Below are 19,830 nucleotides of genomic sequence, written 5' to 3' on the forward strand. Positions count from 1 at the left end.
ACATGAAGTTCAGTGGAATAACCGAGTCACTAGATGACAACAGATACTATAGTTATATTCTACTTATCCCGAGGGTCAGAATCCTAGAGATGAATGACAGACTTCTCTTTGGCAGAAACAAGGAGAAGCACTACAATTCAGTGGTTTCTGAATGCCTGTCTGGGCTGATACCATAGATGTGGAACAGTGTTGGGGCCGGAGAGATAGCACAGCGGTATTTGCCATGCAAGATCCAGGACCTAAGGTGGTTGGTTTGAATCCCGGCGTCTCGTATGGTCCCTCGTGCCTGCCAGGAGCTATTTCTGAGTGGATACCCAGGAGTAACACCTGAACACTGCCGGGTGTGGCCCAAAAACAAAAACAAAAGAAATGGAAGTGTTTGTCCTATACAATGTAAACACAGTTATTGCTGCTGAGCTTTATAATTAGGAATGAAATTCGTAATGCGGAAGAGACAGTACAGCTGGTAAGGCACTTGCCTTGCATGCCAGCCTAGTTCAATCACTGACTCTCATTCTCTGGACCTCACCAGGAATAAAGCCCTGAGCACAGATGGATGTAGCCCAAAAATCCACAAGAAGGGAAATAAAAAGTACATATGACCTCAAATTTTTCTGAAAGTTGGGAAGTCAGGGAGATAAGTCTTCCAGCCCAAGTTTCTCCCCCTCAACATCCCTGTATGGAGCCTGGACTGTCCCCACCCCTGAAGGGTTCCCATACTGCTGCATCCTCTGGTGTCACCTTCAACTATCCACCCTGTCTAAGAGCCATGAGGTATGGCCCTAGAACCCCTGAAGCAACCAGGCCACCCCAGGTTAAGTCCCTGGCACCCCATATGCTCCCCTAAGCACCACCAGGAGAGATTCCTGAGTGCAGAGCCAGGAGTAGTATGGCCAAAACATTAAGAAAAACAAAAACAAAAACTAAGAAAAAGATTACCATTGTCTTTCCTGGACATTTCTGGCAATTCAGGCTGGAACGGAGGTGAGTTTCTTGGTAAATGGTTCTCAGGTAGTTTCTTAGACGATTTCAGGGGCGCAAACTCGCCCCGCTCCCTAGGTTCAGGGAGGTTTTCTGAAAGGTGCATTTCCGTTTCCTTAGGAAACATAGAGGTGAGTGCTCCCTCTGTAGGGAGGGAATTCGGAGGAGGACTCACACTGACTGCAGCTCTCAGTGTGTTCTCTTCCTTAAGCAGTGTGTGTCTGGGGAGGGTTAGAGCTTTGGGCAGGCTGCCATCGAGGCCACTTATATATTTGAGGTTTACCCAGTTCTCCCCCAGAATCTCAGCGCACCCGTCCTCTCTTGGAGGGGAAACGGGGCTGCCAAGGACCGAGTTCTTCTCCTCAGGGTTGACACTGCTGGGCACAGAGGTGCTGGGCTTCTGTTTGCTGTAATACACTGAGCATTTGTGCTTCTTCTGAGAGTGACCACAGGTGCCTGGGCTCCTCCTGGCTGCATTCTGGACGCGGCTCTGCGGCGTAGAGCTGACTGGAAGGCATAGTTTGCCTCGGCCTTTATCGGAGGGGCTGTAGGTGTCAAGAAAGTTCTTGCAGTTGGTTCTGAAGAAGAAAAACATTAGGAATAAAAGTGAAAGTGAGGGAAAACTCAGTTTCTAAGCCCTAAGGAGCAGCAATAGGGACAGGGTGTATTGAGGAGCTTGACATGTCCATCCCCTGTAGCTCCAAGAGTTGGAGCCCTGACTGCTGACAGAGATCTGACTTGGATGGGAAGGGGGGGGGGGGCGCTGTGCCAACAGATCTAGCATCAAAACATATACAGCTTTAAAGTAATATCAGAGTTGAATGAGTGTTTTTTCTCTCTCTCTCTCTCTCTCTCTCTCTCTCTCTCTCTCTCTCTCTCTCTCTCTCTCTCTCTCTCTCTCACATACACACACAAATTCATTATTGTAAACTTGTATGAATGGAAATTGAGATCTATTCACAGGATGAAAACATATACATACCCAATTCTATCAGACACACACACACACACAGATAATTCTTACTTGTGTGAATGGTAGCTGATGACATCCATTTGCAGGATAAAAACATACAACACATACATATACATACATTGATAATTCTTATGTACTTGTATGAATGGAAACTGAGATCCATTCACAGGATGAAAATACACAACCCCAGTTCTATCTCACACACACACAAGTACACATAAACACACACATACACAACAATTCTTACTTGTGTGAATGGGAGCTGAGAAGATCCGTGGAGTTACCGTTTGGCTGTGATGCCAAACTAACATTTTGCCTTTGCCTGGTCTTCATGAACTCGACGAGAATGTACTGAGCTTGCTGGAAGGCGATGAAAATCACCCCCATCAGGGACAGGCTAAGGAAGAAAGCAACAGGTTCAGTGCTTTACAGCTCTGCACAGAACTGCTGTGGCCCCTCAGGACTCAAGGGCTCAGCCCAAAGCAACACAAATGCAGGAAAGGGTAGTGTCCCGTGTGTCCTGTTACCTGACGAAGAAGACCGTGAGCCACCAGAAGGCCTCCTCCCAGCTGGGTCCTGGGACCACATCGGCGCACAGAGGCAACAGGTGGTGCGGCAGCGTCACGCTGAGTGTGAAACGGAACTCCAGGTTGGCAGCTGTGACCAGGGTCAACTCACGGATGACCCAAGATGACGTGAAATCCGGAGTGAATCTGGGGACCCAAAAGACCCTGTGATGAGGCCAGGGTAGAAGGTGCTTCTGCCCATCAGACATGGGGAGCAATAAACTCAAGACACAGCCTAGGAACCAACAACCCTTTTCTCTCCAACAGGGCTCAGTGCTACAGAAGTCATTAGGAAAGGAGATGCTTACACGATGCTGATATCCCGGGAGGTGTTTGGGTCCAAGGAAAACTGGTGACAATCAAGCACTTCGAATCCATACCCTTGGCAGTTGTAGCCATTAATTTTCAGGGATGTCACAGTGATGGGGAGTGGCCCGATATTCTCAACTTTAAAGTTCTTGGTAATCGATAAAATCTGCTTACTGTCTTTAAGCTCTAAGGAAGACAGATACAAAGTGATCTTTAGTATATATGAATGGCAAGACTTATTTAACATGAGATATGGAACAAACATCTTGAATTAATAAACCATGATCTACACTGTTAAAAGGGGAGTGATATAGGCACACAGCATGATTTCAAACTAATTCTAGAGCACTAATAGATTCTGACATACTACTGAAAATAAAATAAAAATGTTTAAATCATTGTTTTCATAAGTTAAACTGTGTCATCCAAAACAAAATCTTTTCTTTGTTCTTGTACTTATCAAAGTTTAAAGCTGTAGCTCCGGCCCAGAGAGATAGCAGAGCGGCGTTTGCCTTGCAAGCAGCCGGTCCAGGACCAAAGGTGGTTGGTTCGAATCCCGGTGTCCCATATGGTCCCCTGTGCCTGCCAGGAGCTATTTCTGAGCAGACAGCCAGGAGTAACCCCTGAGCAACGCCGGGTGTGGCCCAAAAACCAAAAAAAAATAAATAAATAAATAAATAAAGCTGTAGCTCCCAGGTCCAAATAAGAATCCCCATTCACAATGAAGAGGGATCGCTTACTATGAGTGTGTGTGTGTAATTGCACTTGCACCTGGCTGACCCAGATTCAATCCTCAACAACCTATATTAGGTCCTCTAAGAATCACCATGAGTAATTTCTTTTTTATTTTTCAGGAGTAATTTCTGAGTGCAGAGTCAGGAGTGCATAGTCAGGAATAAGCCCTGAGCATTGCTGGGTATGGCCCAAAAATAAAAATAAAAGGGAAGAAAATTATTTTACATTTACCACCAGAAGCAACCCCTAAATACAGGGCCAGGAGTAAGCCTTGAGTACCTCCAGATGTGTGACCCCAAAAACAATTAACAGAAATTTGAATGTAGGACTAGAGGTGGCTCAAAGGGCCACCCACCTCTGACATGTGGGATCACAGGTTTAATCTCCAGCAGGGTGTCCCTAGCTAGAAGTAGCCCCCAGTGTGTAGTCCCCAAATAGCAAGAAACACAAAAATGTTCATGTAGAAGATCAGAGCAACAGTACAGTGGGTAGGGGCACTTGCCTAGCACTTAAACAACCCTGGTGTTACATTACACCCTGTCTTTACACAAAACAAAAACTAACTTCCTCTTTCTTTTCCCCAAGCTTTTGAGAAAAGTCCACCTGGATAGTTACTTTTGTCTCTCACTCGACCGACCTTCCCCTTCCACCCCTCGCTGATGAATTTGTATTGGTAAAATAAAGAGGTTTCAGGTTTGGCTTGATGTGTGATGCACAGAGAGAGACCACTAGGCGAGAAGTCAACCCAACTCCATAATCTTTTCTGACTGGCTTAGTTTATTAATTTTTCACAGCTACGCTTCTTCAGATTCATCCATCTGGAGTGATTTCACAACTGGAACACAAATAGGGACCCAGGGACCCAAAAAGATCCCCAACAATGGATAGTGACTTGACCCTCTAGTGGATAATCACCAAGATGGCCCCCTTGAACTGTACTGCATCATGCCATACCTTTCACTAGAACATCAATATACATGCCCCCACTTCTAAACAGCTTCATGTTGCTCTGGTCCATTTCTCACTCTGGTCTGTATGTGCCAGGGTCTAGAAATTCTCTCATGCACATGCCCCAAGAGGGGAAGGGTGCCTTCCCAGTGGTGAAGAGTTCTCCATCTAAAGGTTGATGCCCACCACCTTTCCTCTACCAAAGGTGCTTTGTGAGAGGACCTGAGCCCTCCACCTGCAGCAGCTTATTGAGGTCACTGACAGGATAGAAGCCAAAAAGAAAGCTCCACTTGAAGGGGACCAACAGCCAAAGCCCAACTAAAGAAAAACTGTTCTCAGAACCTCTTGCTCCTCCAAAAGATTAACTTTCTTCTAGGTTAATCTCTTGACCCAAATTGCATCAGTCACTATATTGCTGGTTAAACTGTGTGTCCTACCTGTATAGATCTTTTTTTGTTTGTTTGTTTTTTTGTTTTTGGGTCATACACAGCAGCACTCAGGGGTTCTTCCTGGCTTCAGGCTCAGAAATCGCTCCTGGCAGGCTCAGGGAACCATATGGGATGCTGGGATTCGAACTGATAACCTTCTGCATGAAAGGCAAATGCCAGGGCCGGGCGGTGGCGCTAGAAGTAAGGTGCCTGCCTTGCCTGCACTAGCCTAGGACGGACCGCGGTTCGATCCCCCGTCGTCCCATATGGTCCCCCAAGCCAGGAGCAACTTCTGAATGCATAGCCAGGAGTAACCCCTGAGTGTCACCGGGTGTGGCCCAAAAACCAAAAACCAAAAAAACAAAACAACAACAACAAAAAAAAAACAAAGGCAAATGCCTTACCTCCATGCTATCTCTCCGGTCCCTCTACCTATATAGATCTTAATAGCTACTCTTTTGTTCTACGCCCCACTACAAATAGATAATTATGTATTCAACTTTAGTGGTTTAATATTAGTTTGAACAGTTCAGGAAAAATACATAATGTTAAATTTTTAATGGTTCTCAGCTATCCTAGTGAATGTTTCCCAACTGCTGTAATGTTTGATTGTGTATATTATTTAAAAAATTATTCTCAAATTATGTCTGCAAAAATGTTCTAATAATAATGTCTTTTTCCACAGAAGTCTATGGAAAAGGAACTTGGATACTCTAGACTCGTATTACAGTGCTCAGTGTAGGAATGTTTTGGAACCTGTTTTCAAATTAATTGCTCCTGGAAAGCCCAGAGGACCATATGGGATGCCAGGGATTAAACCTGGGTTAACTGCATGCAAGGCATGCAAGGCCCGATCCACTGTTATCATTCCAGCCCTATATTTACAATCCAGAAGTCATTTTTCCCCTGGACAATTATTCAAGGTTGGATTCAATTGTTCAGTCTCAGGTTCTAAGGGGATGGTGCCTGTCGTGCAGATATCTGCCTGATTTCAAGATCTTCATGATCTTTAATGAATAACTGACTATCCACTTTTGAAGACTTGGCTTTACTGTTCATTTTCTCTTGGACACAGGTCCCAGCCTCCCAACTACACATTGCCTGGGACTCACGTCGGTGACAATCCATCAGTGTGGACTCAGGCACCTTAAACCGGAGGGAGCCACCAGCTTCTGGAAGTCTTCCACCCACTCTCAGCAACTCTCTGGCTCCAAATCCTTCCATGACAATCATGTCGAAAACAGTCAAGTTATTTCTGGAGGGGAAAAAGATATTAAAAGATATTACTACAATCCTAGACAGATTGCATCACATTTAAATATTCCTCATTGTCAAAGAAATCTTTTATTTTGGGGGAGCACATTCAACTGTGCTCAGGGTTCTCAAGAGACCCTATGGTGGGGAGAATAAACCTGGGTCAGTCGCATGCAAGGCAAGTGCCCTAACCACTATACTTTTGTCCTGTCTTACCTGAGGCATTTTTTTACTTTCTTTTCCTTTGGTTGGCATTGGGGAGAAGGTTGGTCATTGTGACCTAGGAGGGCTCATGGGTTACTCCAAGCTCTATGCTGAGAAATCACTCCTGGTGATCTAGGGACTGAACAGGGTCTAAAGCATGCAAGGCAAACATTTTGTTTTTATTTTTGCTTTTTGATGCCACATCTGGCTGCTCTCAGGGCTTACTCCTGGCTCTGTGCTCAGAAATCACTCCTGGTAGGCTGTGGGGGGGACTATATAGTACTGCAGATAGAATCTGGTCAGCCATGTGCCAGGCAAGAACCCTACCTACTGTACTACCTCTCCAGCCCTCAGAGCAAGCATTTTAACTCCAGTGCTATAACTCTGGCCCTGGCAGTTTTGAGAAACTTTTTCAAAGGAAAAATGTCTATTTCAGTAGCGACCCACTTTGGCAGGGTTATCAGGGTTTCACAGGCTGAGAAGTGGCGAGTTCAGAGGAGCGGTTAGGGGCCACCAGGAAGGCTGAGCAAGGTCTATCCCAACCCAGTATGTACATCCTTCCCTTCCCAGTAATGAGGCAGAGAGGTGATCAAACCTCTAGAGAGAATAAAAAAACAAAGTAGGAAATGGGGGCCACAGAGATATAACACCAAATTAAAGCAGATTAGTTTTGTTTTAGGGCACTTGCCTTGCACATGGCTGACCTAGGTTTGATCCTCGACATTCCATCTGGTCCCTCATAACTGCCAGCAGTGATCCCTGAGCACCGTCAAGAATGATCCCAAATCAAAAACAATAAAAAGTGCGGGAGATGAAAGAAGTTTAAGAATAATAAACACTGGGGCCGGGAAGGTAGCGTTAGAGGTAAGGTGTCTGCCTTGCAAGCGCTAGCGTAGGAAGGACCGCGGTTCGATCCCCTGGCGTCCCACATGGTCCCCCCAAGCCAGGGGCGATTTCTGAGCGCATAGCCAGGAGTAACCCCTGAGTGTCAAATGGGTGTGGCCCAAACACCATAAAAAAGAATAATAAACACTGCTGCTTCAGTTGGCAATAACTGTCAGTTAGGAGAAGAAAATTTAATTTAAATAAATGGTCAAGGAGCTTAACTGTGGACATGTTTCACTATCCCAGGGGCTACAGAGAATTCTAAAAGCGAGAGAGTTACAAAAGAGGTGAAGGGGCCAGAGGGTGTACAGCGGAAGGGAGCTGGACTTGCGCTGTGGCCTATAGAGATTAAACCTCCAGCATTGTATACAGTTCCCCAAGCACCACCAGGAGTGATTCTTGAGTGCAGAGCCAGGAGTTACCCCAGAGCACTACTAGGCATCACCCCCCAAACAACAACCACTCAAAAAAAGAAAAGAAGGGGCTGGAGAGATAGCCTGGAGGTAGGGCATTTGCCTTACATCTAGAACAATGGTGGTTCGAATCCTGGCATCCCATATGGTCCCCCGTGCCTGCCAGGGGTGATTTCAGAGCACAGAGCCAGGAGTAACCCCTGAGTGCTGCCGGGTGTGACCCAAAAACCAAAAAAGAAAAAAGAAAGAAAAGAAAGAGATACATACTCCTACTTTGAGGACTGGACACAAATACAGCAGCATTTCTATTATTCAAGGAGAGGAAAGAGAGCACACACGCATTAGTGTGTACGGAGGGTATGTGCGTGCATACACGGTGTCTGATGTCTGTTTCCAGTATGTGTAAATGGGTGTATGTCTCTCATGTAAATAGTATACATTTGTAGTGCCTGTCTTCTGTGTTTGTTACATGTGTGTGGTATGTCTGTGTTTGCATGTGTACAGGTGTGTGGTGTCTTCTTGTATGTTCATCTCTATATGATTATATACATGTGTGTGGTGTCTATGTCTTGTATGTACATGGCTGTCTCCATGTATACATACGTGTGTGGTGACTGTCCCATGACAGCAAATGAACTAAGGGAAATGCACTGGTGTCTCTAGACACATGGATACATTCCCTACAGACCATGAGAGAAACTGAAGCACAAGGTAAAACATGCAGCTTTGAAGGGGCCACAATGCCGAACCTGTCTGTGTCCCCTCATTAAGGCCAGTGGGAGCTGGAGCGTCATTTCTTAGCCCAGTCCTGCTTTGTGAGACCATAGAATAGTCGGCAGGAGATCTGGCAGGTAGGAGCACACCTACCGAATCAGCAGGAGTGAGGTGACCGCCCCATAGTCGGCAGGCGTGAAGACGACACCAATCCTTCTCGTTTCTAGAGGCTGCAGGTGGAGGTTGAGGCTGGTGACACCGGGCCCTTCTGCGTGAGAGCCCTGCCAAGAGAAGCCACAGGTTCAGTGAGCACAGTGGGGCCCGGATGGCATAAAGAGTGTGTGAGCCACAGCCAGATATGGCCAGTATGTCTCTGATGAGCAGCTCCAAGCCAGAGCTGGAGCTGGGCAGGGTTGCGGGAAAGCTGACCAGTCACTAGAAGAAAAGAACTCGGAGCTCAGGTGGGTTCTGGGGGCCCCTAGACAAGGTGCTCTGAATAGCCACTCTATGGGCTCTCAAAATGCCACTATAAGAATGGCCCAGCTCACTTGTGCTCGACTGCTACAGTACCAGCCCAAGTGCCTGTTTCAGTCGGCATCCCACATTGTCCCTGGCATCCCACATTCTTCCTAGGGTGCAGTTTGTGGCTCGAATCCCTCAGGTTGAAGGAGATCTCTGAGGTCTTCACATCTTCCTTAACTGCCTTGCATAAACCCCGTGTTCTAAATTTAGTAGTTAAGCTTTATTTAAAAGTCTTTGTTTTGTTTTGTTTTGTTTTGAATTTGGGGGATGTGGAGCTGAGGTTTGGGCCACACATCTGACAATGCTTGGGGACCACATGCAGGGCCAGGAAAAACTGAACAGGGGCCACAAAGGAGCTAGAGAGTTCAGAAGGAGGGCACTTGCCTTGCACACAGCTGAATCTCATGTGGTCCCTCCAGACCTGAGTGCAGAACGAGGAATAAGCCTGGAGCACTGCCAGATATGGCCCCAAAACCCAAACAAAAAAGAACTGAACCAGCAACGTGCAAAGTGAGAACCTTAACCCAGACTATTTCTGACCCAATGTTTAAAGCTTTATCAGTCTCCATATTTCCTTATTTCTCCATATTGTCCTTATTCTCACCAAACACAATCTAATCATTTCTTAGCATTATAACCATCAGGATATTTCTTTCCTATGGTTTTAATCTTTCAATTTGTTTGATTCTTTTTTATTTTTTTTTTATTTAACCAACTTTATTACATACATGATTGTATTTGGGTTTCAGTCATGTAGAGAACACCACCCATCACCAGTGCAACATTCCCATCACCAATGTCCCAAATCTCCCTCCTTGTTTGATTCTTTAAGACTAATTTTTCCTATGCTAACTAAAGAAGAAAGAGTATGTGATGCATTTTTACTAAAAATTATAAACTTCTTGAAAAATCCTTGCTTTGGGTCCGGAGAGATAGCATATAGATAAGGTGTTTGCCTTGCATGCAGAAGGATGGTGGTTCAAATCCCGGCATCCCATATGGTCTCCCCAAGTCACAAGGGTGATTTCTAAGCCTAGAGCTAGGAGTAGCCCCTGAGCGCTGCCGGGTGTGACTCAAAATCAAAAAAAAAAAAAAAAAAAAAAAAACAAAACACCTGCTTTATAAACATATTATGAACATTAAATTAAAAACATTTTGGGATTGGTTCGAAAACTCTAACAGTACCATTTAGAATCTAATTAAAGCACATAAAATGTTGAGCCATCTATGAAATCTCACTGACTCTTGAAGCCTTCTGAAGAGAAAAATGAGACTTAGGTTAATTTGCCCAGGGGTCACGGAACTAGATGATGATCGAACTGGGACTTACAGTATGTTCATAAATAGTCATGATTCCTAAATGCATCATAATTTGTAGATGTTCCATTCCATATGCTCTTGAAACCAAAGGAACTAGACCTCTAAAAAGCAAGCCCAAAATATGAACAATTTTTTTCTTTTTCTTTTTATGACAAAGAGTGTTCAGCTACTAAGAACAAGAGATAGTACAGTGGTTAGAGCCTGTATTGAGCATGTACCTGACCCAGGTTCAATTCCCAGCACCACCTGGTCCCTGTCGTAGTGCTTAGTAGGACATGGAGGACCCAGCTCCACACCAGGTGAGGTCCAGGCAGTGCTTCCTTGGACCCCTGCACTGAACTGCCAGCCCCACAGGTTAAGAATTGCCATGGTTGGGGCCGGAGAGATAGCATGGAGGTAAGGCATTTGCCTTTCATGCAGAAGGTCATCGGTTCAAATCCCGGCGTCCCATATGGTCCCCCATGCCTGCCAGGAGCAATTTCTGAGCATGGAGCCAGGAATAACCCCTGAGCAATGCTGGGTGTGACCAAAAACCACAAAAAAGAAAAAAAAAAAGAATTGCCATGGTGACTATCCTGAGCACCGCTGGGAATTGTCCCAAAAATTAAAAAGTGAAGAAATTTGAAGTTGAAATCTTAAGTCATTGATATTTATTTTTGGTTTTTTGTTTGTTTGTTTTTTGTTTTTTTTTGGGCCACACCCGGTAATGTTCAGGGGTTACTCCTGGCTATGCGCTCAGAAGTTGCTCCTGGCTTGGGGGACCATATGGGACACCGGGGGATCAAACTGCGGTCCATCCTAGGCTAGCGCAGGCAAGGCAGACACCTGACCTCTAGTGCCACCACGCCGGCCCCGATATTTATTTTTGAGTAACATAATAAATTTGAAAAGATACACAAAGGGTTTAAGGCTCTTCAGAAGAAAATCTCTAGTCATAGTAAGTTAAAATATCTTATTATTTTTAATAATAAAATGCATTATTTTTATATTTTTATAAAATTATAAAATTTTTATTTTTAATAATAAATTTTTTCAATATTTTATTATTTTGTTTTTTTAAGCCAGTGGTGCTCAGGAATTACTCCTAGTGGTGCTTTAGGGACCATAAAGGATGTCGGTGATCACATCTGTGTTGGCTGCATGCAAGGCAAACACCCAACCCGCTGCACTCTTGCTCAGGCCTTTGAAAAAAAATTTGTTTTGTTTTTGGACCACACCCAGCAGCACTCCCGGGTTACTCCTACCTCTGCACTCAGAAATTACTCCTGGCAGGCTTGGGGAACCATATGTGATGCCAGGAATTGAACATGGGTCGACCATGTATAGAGCAAAACCCTCCCTGCTTGTTATTGCTTTGACCCCTTCGTGAAATTTTTTTGAGAACAAATAGTACCAAATAATAGTATTTCAAAATACTATTTCTGGAGTTACTGAATTTTAAATATTGGATTTCAAAACTGAGAATACCAGAATTAGCACTGGGGGTGGGGTGGGGAAATTTTAATGTAGGGGGTTGGGATAAGAGGTAGACTGAAAGCACTAGAAGGACAGGTTTTGGAGTGATAAGGAAGGACATGGTGCATATCAATTTCAATGCTGTGGCCCCAAAACAAAACCAAAAAGAAATAGTAATTTAAAAATAGGGCTGGAGAGATAGTACACATGGCCGACCCTGGTTCGATCCCCATAACACCCTATATAGCTCCTGAGCACCACCAGGAACAATCCCTGAACACTGAGCAGAGAAGTGGTAGTACTGGTGGGGAGAGGAGATGGGGAGAGAGGAAGGAGGGAAGGAGGGAAGAGAGAGGGGGGGGGAGAAAGAGAGAGAGAGAAGGGAGAGAGAGAGTGGGAGAGGGAGAGGGAGAGGGGGAGAGGGGGAGAGGGGGAGAGGGGGAGAGGGGGAGAGGGAGAGAGAGAGGAGGAGAGGGGGAGAGGGGGAGAGAGAGGGGGGGAGAGAGAGGGGGGGAGAGGGGGAGAGAGAGGGAGATTCCACAAAATTCTTTTTGGCAGGTGGAGAAGAACTCCTGGTTTGGTGGAGCTGCTACCACATGGGGCCACACAGTCAGAACTGACATATAGAAACTGCTGCACCAAGGACAAAATTTGATGGAGCCAAGAACCTGACTGAGAATTATGAATCCTGGGGTCTCTGGTTTTATGGTTTTCCACATAACTCTTACTCAACTCTTGGTCCTTCACTCCCATGAATTTAAATCATCGAATTAGAAAGATTTACAGGCCAACACAAACCCTGGCCTCCTGCCGCATGAATTAAATGGAAAAATCTGCTGCATCTCCATGGTGCTGGGAAGAACCCACAGCTACATATATTAAATAAAGACTCTTGGGACAGAAAGCAGCAAGGCCCACAGCTTATGGGTCTAGTTACTTGGTTTTTATTTTAGTTTTGGGGGCCCACATCCTGCAGTGCTCAGGGTTTACTCCTGGCTCTGAGCTCAAAATCACTCCTGGTGGGCTCAAGGAACCATATGGGTCAAACTCAGGGGTACAAACCTAGGTTGGCTGTGTGCAAGGCAAATGCTCTACCGGCTCCAGACCCCATATCAAATTTTAAGTAGAAAAGAGATACTTAGAGGGACCAGAGACACAGTATAGCAGGTAGGGCACTTGCCTTGTATTAGGCCTACCCAGGTTCAATCCTTGACATCCCATATGGTCCACTGAGAACCACTAGAAGTGCTTCCTGAGCTTCCTGAGTACAGAGTCAAGAGTAATCCCTAAGTAGTGCCAGGTATGGCCCAAACCCAAAAACCAATCCATCCATCCAACCAAAACAAACAAACAAACAAACAAAACCATAGAAATTAAATATAATGGGCTGAAAAATATAGTACAAAACCAAACAAAAATTATATGGGGGGGGGAATGATAGGAGTTAGAGGGAAGGGCACTGAGGAAGGGAGAAGGAACACTGGGCAAGGTGAAGAAGGTGGTACTAACATTATGTGCAGGGAAAACTACCACTAACAGTATTGTGAATCATAGAACTTCAACCAATACAAATAAATTAAAAAACAAACATCCTACCCGGTAAGGACAAGCTCTGGTAAGCCGAAATTCACTAGTTGTAAAATTTATCATCTGCATGTCAACACCAAACCTAAAAAAGACCAAACATAAAAGAGTTTAAAGGAGCATTTATTATTTTTGTCCCCTTTGGGGAAGGGGAGCCCACTGGGCAGTGCTCAGGGGTTACTCCTGGCTCTGCGCTCAGGAATGACAACTGTTAAGTTTAGGCAGGGGTGCTATATGGGACGCTGGGGATAGAACCCAGATTGGCCGTGTGCAAAGCAAACGCCCTCCCTGCTGTGCTATGACTCTGACCCAAAAGGCACATTTAAATAGCCAGTAAGTAATCAGTGAGGCAATGTACACACATGACATCTGCCCTATGTCTCTGCATGTACCATCCCCTGTGCTTGCTCACACAATGAAACCAACTGCCCTTTTGTATCTCCCAGCCCCACTATGTACCAGGTATCCTTTGTGGCTCAAAAAATATCATTCAGTGAATAAATCTGATAGAAACTCTAGAGTTTTCTTTTGAGACCAGAGAGATAGTACTGTGGGTAGGGCACTTGTCTTGCATGTGGTCAACCCAGGCTTGATTTCTGGCATCCCATATTGTCCCCTGAGCACTGCCAGGAGTGATTCCTGAGTGCAGAGCTAGAAGTAAGCCCAGAGCATAACCAGGTATGGCCCCAAAAGCCAAATTATTTTTTTTTCCTTTTTCCTCCAAATGGTTTAGAGGATGACAAGAGATGGTTGATTTTGTGTTGGGGGAGGGAGAGTTTAGGCAGGGCACATGCCATGTCTGGTGATGCTCTGGGTTGTCACGGCTGGGATGATGGTCTGACGGGCATTTGTCAGCTAGAAGTCAGCCAGGACTAACCTGGATTTGATCACCGGCATCCCATACGGTCCCCCGAGCACTGTCAAGAGTGATTCCTGAGCAGAGAGCCAGGAATAACTCCTGAGTATCACCAGGTGTGGCCCCCAAACAAAACAGTGAAAGGATCCTGGATTTAAATGGTACTTCCCAATGGACATCCTCTCTGACTTAGCCTGGCTGTGACTTACCACTTCTGGAGCAGGCGCCCTGCAGCCTCAGGCACAGGATATGAGGACAGCGGCAGGAGCTGCACAGAGAGCGGCCAGGAGGATGGGTTCTTCAGCACCAAGTACTGCACCTGAGGGAGACAGAAATCAATACCCAGAAGCACACAGACTCACTTCCGGAAACAACACTAACCTGGAAACTGGCCCATACTCCATGTGGAGGGAACATTCTAAAATGGGAGTTGTGCCTCAACAATGTCAAGGGCCAGAAGGCAAAGGTGCTGTGGTGAGAGACCCCCTGGCCAAACCTGCACCAGAAAAAGAAAAAAAAAAAAAAAAAAAAAACCAGCATCCCAGGAAGGGCTGGCATAAATCCCATACTTGTGCCATGCTCAGGGTTTGAGCCTGGACAATGCACCTTCAAAACAATGCCCAGACTGTGGGGCCAAAGTGGTGGCGCAAGCAGTAAGGCATTGGCTTGCCCACGCTAGCCTAGAACAAACCACGGTTCGATCCCCAGCATCCCATATGGTCCCCCAAGCCAGGAGCGATTTCTTTTGTTTTGTTTTTTCAATAAGCTTTATTTCGACCAAAGTGGATTACAAATCTTTCACAATAATATTTTAGGTAGATTTCTGAGTGCATAGCCAGGAGTAACTCCTGAGCGTCACTGGGTATGGCCCAAAAACAAAACAAACAAACAAATAACAATGCCCAGTGTAATCTGAGTTTGACTATTATTTCCCAGACCCAAGCACTGAGCTGTTAGGATATGTAGCCAGGCCCAGTATTGACAAGATGAGTCCCGGTCCCTGAGCAAGGATAGGAAACTCCCCCACCTCTAGGATAATTAGAAAGATAAATATTATCCTAAGATATAATTATCCTAAAATAATATATATAGTTTCTTTTTAAGCCCAGAGATAAGAGAATAGTGAGGGCATCTTGCCTCACAAGCAGCTGGCCTGGGTTCAATCCCCAGCACGCTTACAGTTCCCACAAAGCCAGGAATTAGCCCTGAGCATTGATGGCTTTGTCCCATCCTCATCATCCCACCCACAAAAGACATTCCTGTTCTTAGGCACTCTGAGGTAGATAGAGCAGTACTGCTCACTGAATATTCAGTGGGAAGGTCCAAAAGGCAGCAGGTACAAAAGGGGTGTGTGTGCTTTCTGTTTGTTTACAAAAGAAAAATTTCCAGGATGTTGAATAACTTTTCTTTCCTGAAAAGAGTGACCAAAAAAGTTTGGTAACAACAGAGTTAGAAGGAAGGGAGGGAGTGGAGGAATATCTGAAATGTTCAATAGCTCATAAAAACATGGGTGTGTGTGTGTGTGAGAGAGAGAGAGAGAGAGAGAGAGAGAGAGAGAGAGAGAGAGAGAGAGAGAGAGAGTGTGAGTGAGTGTGAGTGAGTGAAAGAGAAAGAGAGAAAAAAAGGATGAAATAAGTGAGGCATGTGATGAAAAAAAAAATAAAGAACCATGATCAAGTCTCTGTGACAAATAAAGTTCACATTTTGAATGTTTGAGGCCCTGAGTTTGATCCCCAGCACCACCAACCAAAAAAGAGCAAAAGAACCAGGAAAATCTAACATTACTCTTTTGTTTGTTTGGTTGGTTTTTTGAAGCCACATCTGGCAACGCTCAGGGGTGAGTTCTGTTCCATACTAAGGAGTACTCTTAGTGGTGCTCCTGGAGAACCATGACTTGCCAGGAATCAAACCTGGGTCAGCCACATGCAAAGTTAGGAGACACATCCTCCCCACTGGACTACTGGTATTGTACTTCGTTTGGTTTTGTTTTTGGTTTTGGTTTTGGACCTCACTCAGCAGCTCTCAGGGGTTACTCCTGGCTCTACACTCAGAAATCGCTCCTGGCAGGCTCAGGGGAACATAGGGGATACCAGAAATCTCTAGTAAGTGATGCGTGCCTGCCAACTCCTGTTTGAGCTGTGCTAGTCAAGCACTCCTGCTGCTCATAATGTCCCAAGCTGGCAGGAGCCTGATGCACAGATGAGCTTTGTGAGACGAATTTGTCGAATGTCTTTCAGTCTGCTGCACTTTGTGTCATATTTAGGTTTTTCTCTTCCTTTTTGACCCCCAAAAAAAATGCTTTTTAATACTTTTTAATAGACCTAATTCAGATCTTCCTCTTAAATTTGTCTTAATTCTCTCTTCACGCTTACTAAATTTTACTTTTTTGTTTTGTTTCTGGGCCACACCCATTGACCCTCAGGGGTTACTCCTGGCTATGTGCTTAGAAATTGCTCCTGTCTTAGGGGACCATATGGGACACCATATGGGACATATGAGGGTTTAAACTACGGTCTGTCCTAGGCTAGCACACACAAGGCAGAGACACCTTCCGCTTGTGCCACTGCTCCAGCCCCACTAAATTTTACTTCTGTAAAATTTATTTCATGTAAATTTTAATGTGCACAGAATTATTCATTTTTTAATTTATGTGCCTATAAAACGCATATTAAACTTATTTTTGAAATAAAATTTCAGTGAATTAAATCTATTCATCTATATTCTTATATTTATTTATAGATTTATATATAGATTTTCAGTATACTGCCACAACAAATCTCTTAAAAATCTCTTACATGGGGCCGGAACAATAGCACAGTGGTAGGGTATTTGTCTTGCATGCAGAAGGACGGTGTTTCGAATCCCGGCATCCCATATGGTCCCCTGAGCCTGCCAGGGGCGATTTCTGAGCATAGAGCTAGGAGTAGCCCCTGAGTGCTGCCAGGTGTGACCCAAAAACCAAAAAAAAAAAAAAACTTATATATGGAGTAAAAAAGAAGCATAGTAAGGAAACAACAAGTAGTCAAAGACATCAGAAATGAAGATTTCTGTGTAAAAAATTGAGTTCATATGGGGTGGGTGACATTGATGGAGGAAAGAAGACTCACTGGTATTAGGTGTGGTATTGGAATGCTGGATATGTGAAAATTATAATGAGGAGCAAGAGAGATAGTACAGTGAGCAGGGTGCTGGCCTTGCACACAGCCAATGAGTTCAATCCCCCAAGTACCCACGTGGTCCCCCAAGCACCTCCAGGAGTGGTTCTTGAGTACTGCGCCAGGAGCACTGCTGGATGTGGCCCCAAAACAAAACAAAAAAAAGTAAAAGTGTTTTAAATCCAGCTACCTCAATAAAAATGATTACAATAAGCACACATATGGGTGCCCCTCCAATGCATCTGGTATAGCCTCTTCAGGCAGAAAGACCCAGTGACTCAGGACCCAGTGCTGACGGTTTCTGTCAGAGTGAGATGGCTGAGAGGAGCCTCTGTCCCTGAGAGAGTGAGAAGGTTAAGAGAGAGCGAGCCTTGGTCCCTGAGAAAGTGAGATGGTGGAGGGGAGTCTCACCACGCTGTTCCTGAGGGCAGTAGCACCAAAGTTCAATACTAGTCCGGGCTCAGCAGGCAGGCGAGGCAGAAAGAATACAAAGGGTTCTGGCTCCTTGGATTTCTTCAAGTGAGCAAAGCGAGTCATTCCTAAAACATTCCTCCTGTGTGATGAAGGAACAATTACAAACATAATTTTGGGGTTCAAAATGGAAAGCAATGATCAAGGCATCCTCAAAAACCAGAACTTAGATTTTTGAAGCAAATGGGATTTCCCAGGTCAAGGGAAAAGAAAGTCTGAGAGAATCCAGGAACCCAGGAATCCTTGTCTTCCTAGGAAGCATGAGAAAACACAAAAAATGAAAAGAAGATGTTCAATTCTCCACAGATGAGCATAAAGAGGCCTCCATCACCCAAATTCAGAACAAGTCAACATCAAATAAACTTAATGATGGCAACAGGTTATAACACACTCACTATAGAGTACAAAGCGATGTTCTAAAGAAATGTAGAATGAATAACTGAAAATATCAGCATTTTATTTGTTAAAGTTATTTGTTTCAGTTACTGGCTGCCTTGCAATCCAGTCACTCATGCAGACAAAGACTATCATTGAATGCTCAGGCCCAGCATGAAACATTCTCAGGGAAGAGGACATGTGTATGTCATCACTTAACGATCACAAAAGCAGAAAGGTATCTACAGTGGAAAGAAATCTGTCACAAACTTGGCAACAGTACAGCAGGAAGGGTGCTTGCCTTGCACATGGCCAACCCAGATTTGATTCCCAGCATCCCATATGGTTTCTAAGACCCACCAGGAGTGATCCCTGAATGCAGAGCCAGGAGTAAGTCCCAAGAAGCACTAGGTGTGGCCAAAAAGAAAAAGAAAAAAATCTGTCATAAATCATCCAACTGGGCAAAGCGAATGCAGGATCAAATGTCCCTCCTAATATGTTGCAATGGGAAGAACTTAAGACCAAATAGGTCATCAGTACTCACCCCCAAAGCATTTAACAAAGATAAACTTACAGAAGCAATTTTTAAAAAGCCAAATGTTCTATAAGGTCATATAAAATGTCAATATCAAGCATAATGAAGAAAGAGGAAAACTCTGGTCTAAAGAAAAATAAAGACACATGGCAAGCAAATGCCCTGAGTGCACCTTGACTGAATCCAGGATTGAGAAAGGAAAAGGAAATGGCTCTCATTGGATATTCTGAGATCAACTAGGGGACTCTAGAGAGGGCTTGTGATTTAGAGGATATGGGTGCCCTGCTGTTCAGATTGTAATGGTGGCAAAGTTCTATGTACAGAAATGTCCTTCCCAGATCAAAGCAATGAAGGTGAAGCAGGGTGATAGATACAACTCAGATTCAAGTGCTCTTCAAAAATAATGACATGTTTGTGTGCAAAGAGAGTCAAAGCGAGCTAGAGCAAAGGAAAAAAATGTAAACAGCTGGTGAAGCTAAGGAGAATCTTAGTACTCCTTACTTACTACGACTCAGTAAGTAGTACTGAGCCCTTCTTACAACTTTCTTGGGGTCTGAAATGTGTTGACTATTAAAATTCCAATACTGCAGTGTCAATCAAACACCCTGCACCAGTGTCTTGCAGAAGGGAAGACTTCTAGGAAGGTGAACTTACTTGCACACGCCACCACTTTTCAATCTCTTCCATCTTTCGTACAACTTGTTTGCAAGTTCCGAATCTACATCCCAGGTAGACCGGTCCAGAGAAAGGCTCCCTTCCCAGCAAGGATTTTCTAAAAGTCAGATCAAATGAAATGCTTAGCTTTACAGACTATGAAAATTCAATTTACTTTTCCAAATGCAGAGGACACTGAAGGTGAAAAACTGCCCTTGCATCTGACTGCATTCCAAGTCCCCCTTGGTGGTGGCAAATGAAATACCAAATTAAACAAACACGTAGAAAACAAAATGCAATCGAATCATGTAAAGGGAGGAACGTAAAAGACACATGGCTCATGAATACAGCCTACAGTAAACTCAAGCTTTCCTGGGACTCTTTCCAACTATAAATCTAGGCATGGAAGTACTTTCTGTGGAAATGTGCATCTCCTACTAAAGTTCTGGGTTCAGAACTAAGCAGCAAGCTCCTGCTCAGGACCAAATGCACT

At 44.6% G+C, this 19,830-nt stretch overlaps 1 protein-coding gene across 1 annotated transcript in view; it reads right to left on the reverse strand.

Annotated features, from left to right (window-relative positions):
- The window catches only part of TMEM131L (transmembrane 131 like), a 156,724-nt gene that overhangs the window by 21,870 nt on the left and 115,024 nt on the right, over nucleotides 1–19,830 (reverse strand). The window contains exons 16-25 of the mRNA XM_049769635.1: nucleotides 19,338–19,455; nucleotides 17,714–17,855; nucleotides 14,357–14,466; nucleotides 13,304–13,376; nucleotides 8,564–8,691; nucleotides 6,053–6,195; nucleotides 2,829–3,015; nucleotides 2,482–2,667; nucleotides 2,202–2,351; nucleotides 940–1,559 (exon numbers count right to left, since the gene is read on the reverse strand). Coding sequence (XP_049625592.1) covers nucleotides 940–1,559; nucleotides 2,202–2,351; nucleotides 2,482–2,667; nucleotides 2,829–3,015; nucleotides 6,053–6,195; nucleotides 8,564–8,691; nucleotides 13,304–13,376; nucleotides 14,357–14,466; nucleotides 17,714–17,855; nucleotides 19,338–19,455 — 1,857 coding nt within the window. The remainder of the gene's footprint in view (nucleotides 1–939; nucleotides 1,560–2,201; nucleotides 2,352–2,481; nucleotides 2,668–2,828; nucleotides 3,016–6,052; nucleotides 6,196–8,563; nucleotides 8,692–13,303; nucleotides 13,377–14,356; nucleotides 14,467–17,713; nucleotides 17,856–19,337; nucleotides 19,456–19,830) is intronic.

Source organism: Suncus etruscus, chromosome 3 (assembly GCF_024139225.1).
Source record: "Suncus etruscus isolate mSunEtr1 chromosome 3, mSunEtr1.pri.cur, whole genome shotgun sequence".
NCBI lineage: Eukaryota > Metazoa > Chordata > Mammalia > Eulipotyphla > Soricidae > Suncus > Suncus etruscus.